The 19,418-nt window shown below is 47.5% G+C and overlaps 2 protein-coding genes across 6 annotated transcripts in view; one reads left to right on the top strand and one right to left on the bottom strand.

The window, feature by feature from the left end:
- Positions 1-14,110, bottom strand: part of SPECC1 (sperm antigen with calponin homology and coiled-coil domains 1) — a 111,029-nt gene extending 96,919 nt beyond the window's left edge. For 2 of the 5 annotated variants that reach the window (XR_008327844.1, XM_053367630.1), the window contains exon 1: positions 4,236-4,414. The gene's annotated coding sequence lies outside the window, so the exon portion shown is untranslated. Of the gene's footprint in view, positions 1-4,235; positions 4,415-14,010 lie in introns of those variants that run through there. The other 3 variants (XM_053367626.1, XM_053367628.1, XM_053367625.1) reach the window with 3 other exon arrangements.
- A 243-nt stretch (positions 14,111-14,353) lies between these two features.
- Positions 14,354-19,127, top strand: TIMM22 (translocase of inner mitochondrial membrane 22). The gene is made up of 4 exons (XM_053367645.1): positions 14,354-14,636; positions 16,698-16,894; positions 17,663-17,735; positions 18,617-19,127. Exons 1-4 carry the CDS (start codon positions 14,390-14,392, stop codon positions 18,691-18,693), a joined length of 594 nt encoding a protein of 197 aa, XP_053223620.1. The 5' UTR covers positions 14,354-14,389; the 3' UTR covers positions 18,694-19,127.
- The last annotated feature ends 291 nt before the right edge of the window (positions 19,128-19,418 follow it).

The following is a 19,418-nucleotide window of genomic DNA, read 5'->3' as shown; positions in this document are numbered from 1 at the left end:
AGCCAGCCTGGCCGGTTCCCTGTCCTGCCTGCCTTCAGTTCTGCAGCTTTTGCAATATACCCCCCCCCAACCTTTTCTCACCTGCTGCCATTGGGAATGCGACAGAAGAAGTCGAGCCTGCTGGATGAGGCCAGTGGCCCACCTGGGCAAGCCTCCTGTTCCCACAATAGTCAAGCAGCTGCACATAGAATCCTAGAAGTGACGTGATCCCAGAATCATGGATTTGGAAGGGAACCCTGAGAGTCATCTAGTCCAACCCCCAGGGTGGGCTCGAACCACCCACCTTCTGGTCAACAGCCAGATGCACTGACCCACTGCACCCCACGGGAAGCTCACAAGCTAGCAGGACCTGGGCATCCGCTGAAGCTCTCCCCACCTGCGATTCCCAGGAAACGGATGTTCAGAAGCGCTTTATACCTCCAGTCGTGGAGGCAGAACACAGCCACTGTGCCTAGGAGCCATCGACAGACTTCTCTTCCAAGAATAATAATAAGAATAATAAATTTTATTTATACCCTGCCCTCCCCAGCCAAGACTGGGCTCAGGGCGGCTAACGCCAGGTATAAAAACAATTGATACAACAACATTCTTGGCAATACATTCATTTTTATCACAGCAATACGGCCTAGCAATGAAAGCTTCAGATTTGACCATATTTCTAAATCCTTTTTCACTTCCATCCAACATTTTTCATAATTATCTTTAAATAAATTCACATTCTTAGCAGTCATATTAACCCCCAGGTATTTCACTCTCTTAACCAATGTTAATCCTGTCTCCTTCTGAAACCTCTCTCTCTCAACCTCTGTTAGATTTTTCTCTAAAACCTTGGTTTTTAACTTGTTCAACTTGAATCCCGCAACCTGAATGTTGTTTCTGTTTCAAACACTGCAAATTTTGGATAAAATGGACTGTTTCAAGAAGTGGCAGAGAGATATTTCTAGATTTGTCTGGCAGGGCAAGAAGCCCAGAATAAAATTTAAAATATTAACTGATGCAAAAGAAAGAGGTGGATTTGCCCTGCCAGACCTTAAACTTTACTATGAATCAGCTGCATTTTGCTGGCTGAAAGAATGGCTGCTTCTTGAAAACACAGACATTTTGGATTTAGAAGGTTTTAACAATGTATTTGGGTGGCATGCATATCTGTGGTATGACAAGGTCAAAGCGCATAAAGCATTTAAAAACCATATTGTCAGGAAAGCATTGTTTAACGTCTGGACAAGATATAAGGACCTACTTGAAAATACTTGAAAATAAAACCCCAAGGTGGTTGTCACCAATGGAAGCAAAGGCTCAGAAAAAGCTCAATATGGAGGCCAAATGGCCGAAATATTGGGAAATTCTGGAACAAGAGGGAGATAAACTGAAATTGCAGAGCTTTGAAAAACTAAAAAACAAATTGCGAGATTGGCTTCATTATTATCAAATAATGGAGGCATACAATTTGGACAAGAAAATTGGCTTCCAGGTGGAAAAATCAAAATTGGAAACAGAACTGTTAGATCCCAAAACTAAGACTCTGTCAAGGATGTATAACTTGTTGTTGAAATGGAATACTCAGGATGAAACGGTGAAATCTGCTATGATTAAATGGGCACAAGATGTTGGACATAATATTATGATGGCTGACTGGGAACAGTTATGGACCACAGGTATGAAGTTTATGGCATGTAATGCCTTAAGAGATAATATTATGAAAATGATATACAGGTGGTACATGACACCAGTCAAGCTTGTGAAAATCTACCATTTGCCTGATAACAAATGTTGGAAATGTAAAGAAACTGAAGGTACATTCTTTCACCTTTCGTGGACGTGCCCAAGGATTAAGGCTTTCTGGGAGATGATCTATAATGAAATGAAAAAGGTATTTAAATATACCTTCCTGAAGAAACCAGAGGCCTTTCTCCTGGGCATGGTCGGCCAATTGGTGCCAAAGAAGGATAGAACTTTCTTTATGTATACTACAACAGCAGCAAGAATACCTATTGCAAAGCATTGGAAGACACAAGATCTACCCACCCTGGAAGAATGGCAGATGAAGGTGATGGATTATATGGAACTGGCGGAAATGACTGGCAGAATCCGAGACCAGGGAGAAGAGTCGGTGGAAGAAGATTGGAAGAAATTTAAAGACTACTTACGGAAATATTGCAAAATTAATGAATGTTAGAATGATGTCGGAATGAATCTATGTGGTTTTAGCAGTAATGTTATAAAGAAGTATGTAAAAATGGGTTGTTAATAGGTGAGAATGTAAAGTTACAATATATTAAGATACATGATTAAGATAAAAACAAAGATGGAAAGGATTTGCTGAATTAACTGAACTGGAATACAAAAAAGGGAGGTGTGAGGAGGTCAAGGAAACAAGCAAATGAAAGATATGATATGGAAAAACTGATTTGTTTTTATTTGTTTTAATTTTTCAGTATTTTGTATTTTTTGTTTTATTGCTTTTTCTTATTTCTGTAATTTTTTGAAATTTTAATAAAATATTATTTTAAGAAAATAAAATAAAAACAATTGATAAAAATACAACTTAAAAACAAGATTAAAATACAACATTAAAATAATGTGTGTTGTCCTCTTTTAAAGCCATCCACGTTGGTGGCTGTCACTGCCTCCTGCGGGAGCAAGGAGAACATAAGACCCTTGAGATCTGGGGGTGATGGGCTTCCCCCCCAAAGGAACCCTTGGAACTAGATATTTTGCAGACTATGGAGGATGGGGCTGTAGTTCAGTGGTACGGCACCTGCTTTGCATGCAGAAGGTCACTGGTTCAATCCCCAATGGCGTCTCCGGGTAGGGCTGGGGGAGAGACTCCCTGCCTGAAACCCTGGAGAGACGCTCCTGCCAGTCAGTGTCGGCAATACTGAGCTAGATGGGCCAACATTCTGCCTCAGTGTAAAGCACCTCCCTGTGTTTGTATTTCGAATCAGCCCCTCAATTCAGAACCACAAGGACTTTGTGCTTTGTTTTTATTTGGTCTGGCTCTGCATGAGGCAGATTCCTATGCTCTCATTTAAACCAGCTCTTCACCACAAGGCCTGGAATCTCATTTTATTTTTAGGGGAAGGACTGTAGGTCACGGGGAGAGTCTGCATGGTTCAATCCCAGGGCCAGGATGGTCCCTCCTTCTGAAACCCTGGAGCGCCGCTGCCAGCCAGTGCTGGCAATACTGAGCTTGATGGACCAGTGGTCTGACTCAGCAGAAGGCAGCTTCCCATGTTCGGACCAGACTATGTTTATTCATGAAGCTCAATGTCATCTGTTGCAGACAGAATCTCTGCCATCCCAGAGACAGGTTTTCCTACCCCCCCATCTCCCTCCTCCCTCTCTGGTCCTTTCTGGGGATCGAACCTGGAACCTTCTTCCTGCAGGGCACCTGCTACATCTCCTGAATTGAGCTAAAACTACTGCCACCTGTCTTCTCTCAGCCTTCCTCATTCCAGGCGATCCATAGCAGAGCAGCCCTGGAGAACGCGCCTGGGTTGCTGTTGCTAAGCAAACTCCAGGGGAGGGAGAAGCCAAACTCAGGTGGAGCCTCCAGGTGCAGAGAGAGTGTACCCCCAGATGCTAGAGTAAAAAAAGGAGGGGAAGAGGGGAGACATGCTGCATATGTGCCCCTGGGAGCGCCAGCCCGGCTCTGTTGGAGAGGCAAAAGCCAGGCTGAGATGGTCTGATCCAGAGATGCTTTTGCACGAAGCCGAGAGACGCTCAGCCCGTCTCTGTCGCTAAGGAAACTCCGCAGAGGTGGGGAGGGGGGGAGCAACTGACAGCAACCACAGCAGGTCCTTTAATCCGGCTAAGCACACATGCATGCACAGGAGCCTCTGCTAGATTCAGGAAACACAGGGAGGTGAAATAATATTATTTTTTTGCAAAGCGTGTCAGCTTCTGCAAGGAAAAAGGGAAGCCACGTTCCACGTCTTCTGAGGTTTCTCTCTCTCTGCAATCCAGCGGAAGGGCGCGGGAAGGTCTCGGAAAAAGCAGAAGCCGAGCAGCCTTTTTCCGGCAGGGTGCTGGCTCAAAAGGCTGGGGAGGGGGGAGAACGTACGGTCCAGCTCCCCACCCCGTTGCCCCATTGGGGGCTATTTCTAAAGCATCCCGGAATCCCCACCAGCAGGCAAAACACATTGGGGGGCAGAGAGAGAGAGAAAGAGGGAGAGATGCATCTCTCCATCCCTGCCGATAAATAACATTTTAAAAATGCGGAGAGGGGGACTCACTTGTGCCGTGGGATCGCGCTCTTTGCTGCATCAACAGGAGTGCCGTCCGACTCCAGCCTCGCCTGAGCAGCATCTGCACACCAGACTCAGAATGCAGAACTCTGTGGAGCTTCTCTGGTCGGAAAACCACATTGCAATGAAGGAGAGAGAGAGAGAGAGGCTGCTTGAGAAATGATTCACAGACGGAAGCTTACGAGGGTGGTGGTTCCATTTCTTTCCCCTCCCTTTCTTTTTTTGGCATTCAGTACGCACATACACACACAGGCAGAGGGCAGCTCACTAGCGGGCTGCGAGGAAGGGGGGGGACCAGCCAGGGAGCCTACCTGGACCAGAGGAGTTTCGGGGGGGGGGTAGATTTCTGCAAAGTGGAAGGGATGGACTTCTGCATGCAGCACAAAATTAAACTTGCTCCAGTAGGAGGCAGGAATGGGATGGCTTTAAAAGAGGCAAATTTGTGGCTAGGCTGTGCCTCCATAGTGAAGGCAGCAATGCTTTGGAATACCTGCTGCTGGAAACTGCAGGAAGGGGGAGTTGCTCTTGTGTTCGAATCCTGCTTGTGGGTTTCCCACAGGCATCTGGGTGGCCGCTGGGAGAACAGGATGCTGGACTGGCTGGGACACTGGCCTGACCCAGCAGGCTCTTGTTATGGTCTTAGGTCCCAGATTCAAAGGACTCTTCTCTGTCCGACGCCCTCGAGGGCCACTGGTGGTCTCAGCAAGAGAAAGGCAGAGCCAGAAGGATAATTGTTATAACCTGGTGCAGAGGGCAGGCACTTGGGTTTCCTGTAAGCGTTGCTCTGCGTCTCACACATGCAGCGGTGGTGACTCAGATGAACATGGCAACGGATTCCCTTTGCAAAGGGGGGAGGGCATGGCTTGCATGCAGAAGAGGTGCCAAGTTCGATCCCAGGCAGGGCTGGGGAAAAGATTCTGCAAAGCTTTCTATTCTTATGATAGGGACACATGCAATGACAAACGTATTGGAGAGGCAGAGAGCAAATGGAGGTCCCCTCACTCTTTTCTAATGCTAGAAATCCAGGTTGGCCATTGGATTCAGGACTGACCAGCAGGAAGTGCTTCTGCACGCAAGGGTGGGATTAACCTGTGGAACTCATTGCCACAGGATGTCAAAATCGTAGAGGACAGGCCTAGCCAAAGGCTACTTAGCCTTGATAGCTTCACAGAGGCTCTGCGTGCAGGAGAAATTTTCTTCTGCGTAGGCACGCAAAAGCACAGGAACGGGTTGCTGACCTCATTGTCCGGCGCTCAGATCCCGATTAACGTGTGCGACGGGCAAAATCAAGGCCGACTGCCCGAAGGCTGGCAGAGGTGCTTCTACAAAGCAAGGACCCTGTGGGGCCCCTTTTCCTAGCCCTGCCTGGCAATTACACCTGCAGGCTTCTGCATCGAAGCAGCTGCTCAGCTACTGAGCTGTCCCAAGATCCTAGTCCTCATGATTCTGAACTAAGGCAGATAAGGCACTTTGCCCCTGAGCTACACGCCTTCCTTGGCTGTATTTAATTCTGACCCTAAATAAGACTCCAGACTCAAAAAAGGACATCTTATCTCCCTCTCACCACTGCGTCCAGGAGAGCAGCTGGTTCCATCTATCATGCCAGGCTGTTTGCGCTCTCTCGAATTATTAAAAAAATTGCCAGCTTCCATGCTAAAAAAGACAGCAAGGGACCTGTGCGGAGAGGGCTTAACTTCAGACAGCTGTGCACAATTATGTGGCGGACAGCTATAAACAGCCCAGCTGATTCCTCCCTAGCCAGCTTCCCCAAGGCTGGCTTAGCAAGAGGCGCCACCATACCCTCTCTTGAACCAAGGGAGAGGCTGGGAAGAACCAAGGCGCTTCCGTGTGCTAGGCAGAAGTTCTTCTGGTGCTCCTGGGCGGCTGGGTTTGGCCTGCGCCAACCCTCTGAAGATCAACAACAGTGGAGGGTTGTCCCCAAGGCTCTGTGTTTCAAGGGATCTCTGGGGAGACCAGCCTCTTGGTGTGGGGTTCACCTCCTCACTCAGGACACTTGAGGGGCAGGATACAGATCAGGGCCGGTGGCAGAGGGTGGAGTTTGAGGTCCCACCCCTCTTGTGGGGTCTGAAGCCTGTCTCCCCGTCCCAGTCTCAGAAAAGGCGAATGACAAGGTGACAAGGAAACTTCCCACAATTCCTCAGGGTGATGCCGGACCAGGGGCATTGTGGGAAACAGAGAGGGTGAGGTTATATCCAGCCATCTCCCGGAGCTGCTCAGAGCATCAGGCAGGAAGGAATAACAGTAAGAAGGGGTCCTTCTGGGACCCCTCGCTGCTGTGCAAGTCGTGGTGCCAAAGAGCAAAGTTGTGGTTGAAACGAGAGCACGGATGGCGAGGTGAAAAAGGAAGAGGGAAGCCAAGACACACAACAGCCAATCTGGACTTGGGTTGGACTAGATGACCCTTGGGACCCCTTCCAAGGCTACAACTCTTTGATTCTACGAACTACCTAAGGAGACTGGTCACAGTGTAGATCAGCCTCTGCCCATCACTGCCACCAAAGGAAGCCCCAAGTGACTTGCAGTTGCAAAATTACATAACTATTTAAAAACAATTAAAATGAGCCTAATTACGCTTTCCGGAGAATTTAAGCTCTGCTGTTGTGTTTTTAAAAGGGGACGCTCTGCAGGTTTCTAGTCCTCATGGATGTAGATGTGCCCTTGAAAGCAGACAGGCGACTCCTAGAGAAATCTCAGGAGCCAGAAAGCTTGCCAAATAAGATTCCCAGTAATAAGAAAGGGAATTTTTTTTTGGGGGGGGGGTGTAGGTGGGAAGATGCCAACCTGCTTTGCAGAGCAGCTGCCTCCTCCTTGTGACAGGAAACAGGGCCAGTGGGGATAATTTGTGGAATGCATGTACAGTTGATGAAATGCAGGCTTCTGTGGCGGAAAAAAAATCTGTGTTTCCTTTTAAAGAAGTTTTTGCAACACCCTGTTGGTCAACTGTACTGTGGTCAAAGGTACAACAATTTTATTTTATTTTATTATTATTTCACAAGATTTATCTACTGCTTGGCTGTAAAAAAAACAAACTACTGTACAACGCCCTCCCACCAGATGTCAAAGAGAAAAATAACTACCAAACTTTTAGAAGACCTCTAAAGGCAGCCCTGTTTAGGGAAGCTTTTAATATTTAACAGGTTATTGTATTATAGTGTTTTGTTGGAAGCCACCCAGAGTGGCTGGGGGGGGACCTAGACAGGTGGGCGGGGTATAAATAATAAATTATTGTTGTTGTTGTTGTTGTTGTTGTTGTTGTTGTTGTTACAATGAACAAACTTCAAAACGCTCCACAAAAGGAATAAAACAATAATACAACCCCTCAGGTATTAGTAATTAAAATTGATGGTGGGCTAAAAACAGATTTATGTCTGCACCCATGAGGACTAGAAACCTAAGTTTCTCTCTTTTTTTAAAAAAAAAAAAGTATACACCTTCTCCTCCTTTGCCCCGCAGCATGCAAATTTAAGAGCTTCAGTTAAACAGAAACGCAGTGGAAGGGACTTGTGAAAACAGCTTCTTCCATTATTCTGCCAGCGGAGAAAGTCAAGGAGGGAGGAAATCAGTTTTTTAGGCTCAAGGGAGCTGTTACAAAAGAACGCCAAGCAGCTCTTGGCTTCCTGGCTGCCTTTTCCAAGCCTTGTATTTTTGGACGCAGGGTGGTTTTCCACACAACCACTTTTAAGCTTCTCCTCCCACCCCAAAGAGGAAGAGAGCACTTAGCAAGCCAGAGGAAAGAAATAATAATAGTGATCATCATCATCATAATGATGAAAAAGAGAAGTGCTTGAAAAACAGGGGCAAAAAGAAGAAGCCGCTCATCTGGAGACTGTTCCCCTTTTCCTTCTGAGCTTGCACACTCTGAATCTGCTGGCTTTGCGTTCCGACAGACGGACGTCCCTCAAGTGCAAGGAAACAAAATGAAGCTATTGCCGCTCGATCCAGTCTCTGAGATTATTTATTATGATCTGATCTGGTATTTCTGTCATTAAAGTATTCATACATTGCCTTCTCATCAGTGTGCAGCAATATAAAAACATTTTTAAAACACACACACACAAAACAGTTGTTAAAATTACTAGCTGCTGTTATGTGTCCATCATTGCGTCCTGCGGAGGGTGGCGTTTTATGCCACAATCTCTTAAATATGGGCGGCCGTTTTAAGCAAGCTTGATTGCAAGAAACTGCCCTGTATCGGGTGGCCAACAAATTAATTAATTGCCTGATCCATCGTTGCTGGGATAGGGTGTAAGATGACCAAAGAATGGAAGCATGCCATTCCTTCCAAACTGAGCAACTGCATATTTAGAATTAAGGAGCAGGGCGTTCTTCCCCCACGAGGCAGAAGGAGGAGGGAGCACAACTCAGTGGCAGAGCAGCTGCTATGCATGCAGAAGGCCCTCGGGATCAACCCCCAGCTGAAACCCGGGAGAGCAGAGCATAGAGAACACTGAGTTAGATGGACCAATGGCCCGACTCAGTATAAGGCAGCTTCCTAGGTTCCAATTCAATCCGCCTCACGCTAGGAACCATGAGGACTAGAACCCTTATTCCCAAGGGAAGAGCTCAGTGCGAACGCGCCTGCTTTGCATGCAGAAGGTCCCAGGGTTCAACCTGGGAATGTCCCCTTGTCTGAAGATCTGGGCTGGGGGAGAGAACCCCAATCTGAAATCCTGGAGCGCCGCTGCCAGTCAGTGCTGACAATACTGAGTCAGATGGACTTACGGCCCTCGTATTTACGGGACCGCCTCGCCTGGTATGCCCCACAGAGGACCTTAAGTTCCATGTATAATCATAGTTTAGAGGTCCCGGGCCCTAAGGAAGTCAGATTATCCTCCACCAGGGCCAGGGCCTTCTCAGTGATGGCTCCGACCTGGTGGAATGCTCTGTCCCATGAGACCAGGGCCTTCTGCAGGGCCTGTAAGATGAAGCTATTCCACCTGGCTTTCAACTTGAATTTAGCCTGATCTTTTATTCCCCTTCCTCCCCTTTTTATGAAGATTACCCGCTCTGGGATCCCACAGCTAATTCTCCCCTGGTCTCCTCGCTGGCCCAAATAGGACTAATTTAGCCAGCTAGCCCAGGTGATCATCTAATGTTTATTGGATGGATTTGCCCTCTAAATTGATTTTTGAGTTCTGAATTTATTGTTATTTGTGTTTTATACTGTGTTTTATGCTATTTTTTGTTGCATCAATTAAGTGTTTTAAATTTGTTGTTAGCCGCCCGGAGCCCGGTTTTCTGAACCGGGAAGGGCGGGGTATAAATAAAAATGTATTATTTCTTCTTATTATTATTTATTAAACAGCATAAGGCCACTTACTGTGCTGTTACGGGACAGGGCTGTTTCTCAGAGGCAGAGTGCCTGCCTGGCATGGCCCGGGGTTCAATTTCCTGAAAGTATCTCCAGTTAAAAAAAGAAAGGGGGGGATGAAGGTGGAGAATCTAGACTAGAAGATGATTTGGTATAAAAGGCGGCTTCTAATGCCTGCTGGATTCACAACACAGAAGCGGGGAGGGTCAGGAAGCCGCTCTGCCCACTCAAGGCTTAGCTCACAGAAAGAGAAACTGAAGGACGCTGGCAGGGAAGGGAGACGTGGACTCTTTTCAGAAACACTGGCCATAATCACAAGGGAAAGAAAAGGAAGCCACAATGTTTGGACAGGCCCATAATTAGACGGCGAGACGAAGGCCCTGATCCCGCTCTGACTGAAGCCTCCGAGCTGGCAGAAGACGAGGCAACAGTCCAGTTTAAACCACAGGCCGTTCTGAGGGCTAAATGCTGGGGCTGTAAATACCACTAATAAACTATCCACTCCCAGTCCTTGTGGCCTGAAGGAATGTAGAGATAGCAGGGGCTACAGAATAAGATCTGCCTGGAGTTACCGATGCGAGGAAACTTTGGGAGCAGATCCTGCCAAGTTCGACAGCGTGGCTGCCTCCGAGGGTGCTCAGCGGTCCGGGCCCAGCTAAAAAGAAAACAGCTGAGTCGCCAGCCGGTTTCCCCTGCATCGTCGCACAAGCTGAACTGCTGATTCCTCAGGATTTCGGACCCGCTGACGCAGTGGGCATGGCGCGTGGGTGGAGCAAGCAAAGACACGAAACAGGAGAAATTGGCAAGGGGTGGGCAGGCAGAATATATCCAAGGGCATATGGAGAGCAGAAAGTCCCAAGAGAGAGAAAAAGAGTTGAGTTGGATTGCTCAGGGAGAGAAAGAGAGGGATCGGCGTTGTTGCATAACCAAAAGCACCACCTCTCTGGGGGGAACTTGAGCATTAAGAGCTTAGGGAGATATCCAGGGCTGAGAGACAGACAAGTGTTCATATGGATGCAGCTCTGAGGGCCTTCTGGCGGTTCCTTCATTGCGAGAAGTGAGCTTGCAGGGAACCAGGCAGAGGACCTTCTCGGTGGTGGCACCTGCCCTGCGGAACACCCTCCCAGCAGAGGTGTGCAAGAGTGTGTGGAAGCTAGCCTGAAGTACAAAGCTAAAAATTACAACTGTCACCTCTGGCGTGTGGCCCCCAGAAAAAGCTGAAAAAGCTCCTCTGCTTCTATTGCCATATCCTTTTTCGCCGAAGGCCTTCTGCATGCATAGAGCACATGGTCCACCGATGAGCCCCAGGCCCCAATCCATAACCTCCGTTTTACTCACGGTTCAGCGACGCCCCCCTCGCTTTAAGGGATAACCTCCCTCCTCCCCACCTGCGATGGTTCCCCTGGGCCGAGCCGTCAATCACGCCTCCTTCAACGCACTTTATTAAAAATAGCAAACCGATTATTTCTGCCGCAACAGCCATAGCCGCTCAGGGAAGGCTGGCACCCGCCTGCCAGCGAGGCACCCTGTTCCAGCAGTCGCTATGGTGACAGGATATTTAAAGGGGGAGCAGGGAAGAGAAACGATCATTCTTCTGCACAGGGTGGGTAGGAGCACGCCAGGCTTGCGAACGGAGGACAGGTTCACCGGCAGTTCCAAGCGAGCATGGCGATGGAACAGTGTTCCTTTCCTCTCCAAGTTGAGCAGGCAAATGTCACATTAGAGCAGCATCACTGGCCGAATTATGTAACACAGCAACCCTTTCCATTGGAATACACACTTCTTTGAAAAAGTCACATGTGCAGCGATGGAATATGAGCACTGAGAAAGCCTGCAGGATCAGAGAGCCCACAAGAGCGCTCTCCACTCCTGAGGGTCCCACCAACTGGTATTCAGAAGCATTCCTGCCTCTGACCATGCAGGCAAAACATAGCCAATCTGGCTATTAGCCATCAATAAAACTCCCCTCCATGAATCTGTCTAATTCTCTTTTAAAGCATCCAAGTTGGTGGCCATCACTGCTTCCTGTGGCAGGGAGTCCCACAGTTAAACTCTGCTCTGTGTGAATAAGCTTTTAAAAATCTGCCCTGAATCTTCCAACATTCAGCTTCATTGGATGCCCACAGATTCAAATGTTATGAGAGAAGGAGAAAAAATATTTCTCTTTCCACTTTCTCCCATGTACAGTTTTATAACCTTCTACCATGTCACCAAAGTATGGAACCTACCTAGCAATATGTTTTTGAACTTACGGAGCTTTAAACTTCACATCAAATCTTCACACCTAATGTGAAGGGTCGGCACTGATCAGAAGCTGCTGCCAGTTAGAGTGGACAATATTGGCTTAGATAGACAAGAAATCTGAGCCGGAATGAAGCACCTGCAACTGTTGGTGCCACAAGAGAAGGATGCGGGAGGCATTTTGGAGAAAGAGCCATCACATTCCACGCTATTTCCTTGGGTTAAATAGGTTTGGCAGGCAATTCAAAAGCCTACAACATCTGCTTACTCCCCAATGTGAAAACAAGTGCACTATGAAAACCTGCTATTCCAGGGGTGGCCCAAGACATTTTGTGCCTGAGATGGAGTCAAGGTGCACAGTAAAGCTGGCAAAGCTTTTTGGACACTTGAGGGACACAAAGAATGGAAGATGGCAGGATCCCCAAGGACGTACTCTATGGAGAGCTGGCTTCAGGGACTAGGCCTGTCAGCAGACCAATTCTGCAGTACAAAGATGTCTGCAAAAGCGACAGGAAGGACTGGCAACATTAACTTTGTCACAGGCCTGTGCAGAGCTTGTCTGAGACCTGGAGCAGGAGTCTTGTTAGAATAAAATTATAAACAGACAAAAATTCAGCTGGTCCTTGGCGGGGGCCCCAACCAACTGAGCCCCCTGAAGCCTGGGGCAAGTGTACCCCGTTGCCCCCCACTCTGCATGGGCCTGTCCTGCCATATGTCCTTGCAGTGCCTGGAGACAAAACGGTCAAGTTGTATATCCACAGCAGTGACCAAAGGAGGAATGGCAGCTGGGAGGAGCACAAAAAGAAACAACATCTGCAGCAGCAGCAGCACCGGACGCCTTCCATCTGCCCCAGCTACAACAAAACATGTCTCTCCCATATCAGTCCCTACAGCCACAGCAGACGCTGTAACTATCCAACAGTTTGACTTCACCCAGGGATTTTTCCCGCCGTAACTCAGTTCCAGCACCTCTCAGGTGGGTGCCATTGCCATTATAAGACAAGGGAGGAGTTCATTGTGAGTTCCAGCCCCTCTTCTTCTTGAAAAATAGCACTGACTTCAGTTCACCCCATTGTTTTACCAGACAGATGGATGTCAACAACTGTGGGGGAAAAATCCCACAACTGCTTTTTCCTTGGGTGTGGGATACAGTAATAATAAAAATTTTAAATAATTGACCTGCTGGCCTTTTGCAACATCCCAAATCAACTGCTCTGTGGCAGGCCCATTTCCAAACCATCTTCAGGTATCTGGAAATACTTAATTTCTGAGTCACCAGTCTTCCTCACACCCCCAACTCTTAATTAGAGTTGGTACGCCAGTCAATGTATTTATGTTATGAAGGGCAGTATACAAATTTTATTAATAATAATAATACATTGTCAACCAGCCACTTTGTATTTAACTACAATCAAGCATTATCATAACTTCCAGGAAAGCCCCAGGGTACTTTAAAGATTTTAAAAGTTCACTATGCCACAGGCCCTGATGGGATAGAGCGTCAGGCTAGGCCCAGAAAGGCCCCAACTCAGCCACAAAGCTTACTGAGTGACCTTGGCTTTGGAACAACTGCCACCTCTCAGCCTAACCCACCTAATAAAGTTTTAGCGAGGATAAAAAGGGATGTGGAGGAGCCACACTGAATGGAGAGTCAGATAAAAATAGCACAACCCAGATAGTATGATATAGTTGGTCAGAGTGGCAGACTAGGCCCTGGGAGACAAGGGTTCAAATCCTCACTCGGCCATGAAGATAACTGGGTGTGGCCTTGGGCCACAGCCACTGCTTCTCAGCCTAACCAACCTCGCAGGGTTGTTGTGGGGAATAGATTAGAGCTGGGGCAGAGGGAGACCATGTACCCCACCTTGAGCTCCTTGGAGAAAATGGTGGGACACAAAAGCAAGAAATAAAAAAATAACTATTTAAATTCCTGATAAGTTATTTGTGCAATGGCTGAAACACTTGGTCAGTTGGCAATCAAGGTACAGCCTTGACAATTCCACCCCACCCCTAAATACAGCATTGTAATAATGTCATTATTAATTGAATATATAATATGGTATAATAATTCAGCCCCCCTCTGCAATATCAGGGAGCCCCTTTACAGAATTCGGGTGCCTCTTTTCTCCCTCAGCAGCAGCCCTCAAGGACCCGTTACTTCTAGGCCTGCCTCACCTGGAGCACACTTACCTGTCCCTTCCAAAGATGCTCCCGTCTGGTCCTCCTTTGCAAACTCTCTCCTATGCAACGGCTCCTAGCACGCCCGGCAGGGGGCTACCTCGCGCAAGTCAAGCTCTTTCACCGCCCCCAGAAAACTACACCTCCCATGCTGCTTAAGGCCATCCCCACAGAGCGACGCGCCTGGAGTGCATGCCGGGAGTCGTAGTTTCGGCGGCGGCAAGCGGCTTGAGATACGGCGCTTGCGCAGTGTTGCGTTTAAAAACCGCCGAGCGGCCAACATTTCCCGTGAGCCTCGGCAGCACGAATCCTATTGGGAGAGCCGGGCGCTGCGGAGCAAGGCATGACGGGAGCCGTAGTCTTGGTTTTCTGAGGCGGGGAACGGACAGTTATGGCGGCGGCCTCATCTTCCACGGGCCCGAGTAGGCCCGACGAAGCTGCGGTGCCCCCCGGGGCGCTGCAGTACAGCCTCTTGCTGGAGCACTTGGTGGGCGAGAAGCGCGGGCCGAGGCAGGCGAGGGCCTTGGACCCGGCCGCCCTTGGGGGCTTCCCGGCGCCGGCCAAGAGCCCCGAGCAAAAGATGGTCGAGCGGGCCATGGAGAGCTGCGGCTTTAAGGCGGCGCTGGCCTGCGTCGGGGGTAGGTCGTGGTGAGGAGGGAGGGAAAGGGTTTCGTTTGGTGGGGGGGCGTCTCTTTTTTTGGTTTTGCGAAAAGTTACTTCTTGGGCCTACGTTGCAGGGTTGTCGTGAGAAAGACCTTAAGTGAAGAGCGCATGCGCCAGTTATGCTCATTAGCGTCGGTGCAGCTAGATTTGTGGTGAATAACAATGTGGATTTTTATTCTAAATTATTCTATGTTTTTTTACTTTAAATTTATTATTTTGAATTTCTAATTTTTATTATTAGCCCCAGGTTGTAAAATCTGAGAGTTATAATAATAATAGTAATAATAATAATGTTTATTTATACCCTGCTCATCCTGCTGGGGTATAAAAATTTATAATAATAAACTAAATTGCATCTCTCAGTTTCTACAACTTGGGGCTAATAAGCACTGGCCTACCTTGCAGGGTGTCGCAAGAACAGCCACAAGGGAAAAGAGCATAAAATGCTTATTAGCAACGGCACAGCAAGCCTTGCGAAAATGCGTTCTTGCAGGCCCACAATATATTTGTGGTTAATAACAATCATTGTGGATATATTTTATTCTATATACCATTGCATCTCTCAGCTTCTACAACTTGGGGCTATGAAGAACCAACCTACTTTTCAGGGTTGTTGCAAGAACGACCACAAGTAAAAAGAGCACTGCGTAAATTATTATTAGCGATGGCATAGCAAGACCTATTAAAAGTTTTCCTGTAGGCCCACAATATATTTGTGGCTGATAAAGAAGCAGGAGAGTTTCAGTGTCATTTATAAAGCCATGCCCATTTGGAAGCCGCCGAAAAATAAGTACTTGCTATTATTGAGCCTTTAGTGGTATAGAAAAGCATCTGTATGGCACTTTAGAGCACTTAGAGCTCGATAATAGTAATGAAGAATTGTGCACTTGCTTATTAAACATTTAATGAATGCACTTTTCTTTAGTGGGCTCACCAGCTGCAAAGCATTAAGTGGCAGGATGTTGGGTATATATAACAATGCCTTTATGCAAATCTATGGTGCGACCACATTTGGAGCACTGTGTATGGTTCAAAAGGATGTTTTAGATGTGGAAAAGGTTCAAAAACTGGCAGCCAAGATGATCAAGGGGATGGAGCAACAGCCCCATGAGGAAAGGCTGCAGCATTTGAGACATTTTAGTTTAGAGAAAAGGAGAGTCAATGGAGACATAAAAGAAGATAGATAAAATAATTCATGGCATGGAGAAAGTGGAGAGAGAAACGTTTGTCTCATAACTCTAGAACTCAGGGAAATGCAATGAAGCTGAGCGTTGAAGGATTCACAACAGACAAAAGAAATGGCTTATTCATGCAGTACATAGCTAATCTATGGAACTCACTCACGCAGGAGGCAGGGATGGACACCAAAGAGAATTGCTTTAAAAGAGGTTTAGACTGATTCATGGAGAGTAAAGGTGATCAGTAGCTACTAACCTTGATGGCTATGTTTTCCTTCCATTGTCGGAGTCAATATGGCCCTGATTGCCAGTTTGCTGGGAAACAGAAGTGGGGAGCGAAGTGCTGTTGCACGCAGGTCCTGCTTGTAGTGGTGGTGTAGGAAGTGGGTTGCGGGCCGCCCTGGGTGTCATCACTGAGGGGAGTGACCACGGAGCCTGGCCTGCAGCGCGCCCAAGCCACACATCTCTCCTGGGGAGTGACGCAGTGGCTTGGGTACCTGCAGGCTCCGCACTGCCCAAAACAGCAACTTGGGGCTTGCAGACTCCGTGGAGGTTTCGCACATCATGCTCTGCCCCAGCTTGCCCCGCCCCCGGGTGCAGGGCATTTGTGCCACCCCGGGCACCCGAGCAGCTAGCTATGTCGCTGGCATATGGGCTTCCCATCGAGGCATCTGGTTGGCCCCTGTGAGAAAAGGATACTGAATTAGATGGGCCACAGGTCTCCCCTGATTTCATGTGTCCGAGCAGTGTGGCCTGAAATTGAGGAGATGAGGAAGCTTCTGAGAAACAACACTGAAATGGAATTTGGAGCCTGTCACCCTGCTAATTGCCTTGCCAACTTTTCTGTTTACTTGGCAGGATTCGTGCTGGGAGGTGCCTTTGGTGTGTTCACGGCCGGCATCGATACCAATGTGGGGTTTGACCCCAAGGATCCATACCGCACGCCAACAGCCAAAGAAGTCTTGAAAGACATGGGGCAAAGAGGGATGTCCTACGCCAAGAATTTTGCCATTGTCGGTGCCATGTTTTCCTGCACTGAATGCCTGGTGGAGTCTGTGAGTAACTCTCTGGCTTTGATCTGCTGGTTTCTTGTAATGATTTTCTTATTTAAATATAACATCTTACACCGTAAACTGTCATTCATGCCAGGCTTAAAGCCACAGTCTTCAGTAGGACTGTATGCATGACACTCCCGAATATCTCTCTGGTCTTCCCACCGGGGCATCTCATCTAGTTGGCCACTTTGACCTGACCCAACAGGGGAACTCTCATGTTCTCATCTCAAGCCGCTAGATTTATTCCCTACCCAACAGTACAAAAGAAGCACTGCTGCTGCTGTTGTGATTGATTGATTGATTGATTGATTGATTATTACAGTATTTCTTAGGTGCCCTGGGCCAGATACAACTATTTATACAAGATAAAATATTAAAAACAGTTTCAGATAAATTAGTCGCAAGAATAGGGTGGGTCCTGAAAGATGTGGATTTTCAGCATATGACGAAAGCTTATGATGATTGCTTTGAGGGTTGGGGTTTTGGTTTTGGTTTTTTATAATCGAGCTGTATATAAATTGTATGAAATAAATACAAAAGGTGCCTGGCTCACCTCTGTGGGGAGGGAATTCCACAACTTAGGGGTTGCCACAGAAATTGCCCTCTCCCATACCACTCCACCCTTTGAACTTTCAAGGGCAGTGGACCAAGAGGGCACCCTCTGCCAATAATAACACTCTGACATCTGGGGCCTAAGTGGTTTAGAATTGATGCTGTATGCAGAGGTTCATGTGGCTGGTCTTGATGTTGCGTTTCTCATTTCCCTAGTATCGAGGCAAGACTGACTGGAAGAACAGCGTGATGAGTGGGTGCATTACTGGAGGGGCCATTGGCTTTCGGGGTGAGTCGTGTTGCCGTTGAGCAGTTGCTGGGCTCATTTGGATCCTGATAAAGACAGAATGCTGCAGGCTCTACTGCTCCTAAATGTTGTGGCCAGGAAGTAATATGAGCCATAGCACAGAGCAGGATGTTGGACTGCAACTCCCACCTCTCCTATCCTAGGCTGTGGCAGCTATGGCTGATGGGAGTTGGAGCTCAACAGCATCTGGGGGACCATAAGTTGCCCACATCTGGCTACAATCCTGGCCCTATTTAACTTTGAATAAGCCTCACTGAATTTAGTAGGACTTACTGTAGTAGACATGGCTAGAATTGTGCTGTTAGTCTTAGCACCTGCTCCAAGGTGCTGGAACTGCTTGTTGAAGGTGAATTGTCTTATTCTTTCTCTGATGACCTTCCGCTGACAGACAGGTGCTTTTTTCTGTTTATACAGGGATTTGTCCTCATAAGCTGACTTGTGGCCACTGTAGATGCTATGGCTCAGTTAGGTGGTGTTTTCCCCACTGAAGAGTGTTAATCTTCCCTAAGAGCATTAAATGGTTTTCTGAACAGCTTCTAGCTAAGCTTGTTATGTTGGTCCGATTGGTTTAAACTTCTTTGAGAAGGAAAGACAGCTGGCACTACCTGAATCCCATCTCTGCGTTTGCAGCCAAGGGTTGTTGCTTCTGATCTTACTGAGTGCTCTGGTTTCTAGGGCCAGGACCTGGTTCAGGTCATCCTCTGTAGGGCTGAAATAAAAGGAATATTTTACAAGGGGCTGGGACCAAACCTGCTAGTGGAAGTGATCTTTTTTGCTTTCCAGCCAACAATAAAGGCTTAGCTACAGGAAAGAAACTTGATTATGTGCCGTTGTGCTGACTGCCTTCTCCTTTTGTCTTGCAGCTGGCCTGAAAGCCGGGGTCCTTGGCTGTGGGGGCTTTGCTGCATTCTCTGCAGTGATTGACTACTACTTACGGTAGCAGCTGATGCCAATGAATGGGAACCTTCTGGTGTGAACTGTGCAGGACAGCTGGCCCAACTCACTTTCCTGTTCCTGACAACCAATTAAGGAAAGGGGAAAGGTTTCTGAGAGCTGTGTCCTAGAAAACAGGATATGCATCCAGCCCGTGGGCAGAGTCAGCAAGTCATCTAAGCAAAGTGTTGTTCAAACATCGTTGGAGAGGTACGACTAGGTGTTAATTTCAAGGACTGCCTGTATTCTCTCAACTCCTTCTGCTAAGTGCATGCATTTGCTGTGGCAAGCATAAAAGCTGTTACAGCGTGTCAGCACTTGCTACAAACACAAGCTCGTAGCTTCATGACTATGTCGGATACAGGAGAAAATTGAAAGATTTAATTTATTCCAGGCCTTGTCAAGTGTTTGATGCTAATGAAACAAGAACAATATTTCCTAGATGCTGTGGTTAGTTGTTTGTCAATGGATATCAAATTTAAATTAGGTGTCTGAAATGGAGCTTGACATCTACAAATTCATTGAGGCGAGATCGTTCTACAGTTATTAGTCATGTTCGCTACATAGAACCTCCTTTTGCAGGGGCAGTATACCTTTGAACGCCAAACAGCAGGGGAGGTTTGTTGCCTTCATTCCCTGCCTGTGCACATTGCAGAGACGTTTGGCTGGTTACTGCTGGAAACGGTGTACTGGGTTAGAAGGATCCACTAGTGAGGCTATCTGTAGATTCCT

Source organism: Podarcis raffonei, chromosome 15, assembly GCF_027172205.1.
Source record: "Podarcis raffonei isolate rPodRaf1 chromosome 15, rPodRaf1.pri, whole genome shotgun sequence".
Lineage (NCBI taxonomy): Eukaryota > Metazoa > Chordata > Lepidosauria > Squamata > Lacertidae > Podarcis > Podarcis raffonei.
The sequence above is the reverse complement of the archived record's forward strand: the minus strand, read 5'-3'. Positions and strand labels throughout refer to the sequence as shown.

Bases quoted from the DNA above. Each gene is read 5' to 3' on its own strand.
- TIMM22 (XM_053367645.1), top strand. From the start codon at position 14,390: ATGGCGGCGGCCTCATCTTCCACGGGCCCGAGTAGGCCCGACGAAGCT. The intron at 16,895-17,662 runs GTGAGTAACTCT...TCATTTCCCTAG, and splicing joins CTGAATGCCTGGTGGAGTCT to TATCGAGGCAAGACTGACTG. The intron at 17,736-18,616 runs GTGAGTCGTGTT...TTTGTCTTGCAG, and splicing joins AGGGGCCATTGGCTTTCGGG to CTGGCCTGAAAGCCGGGGTC.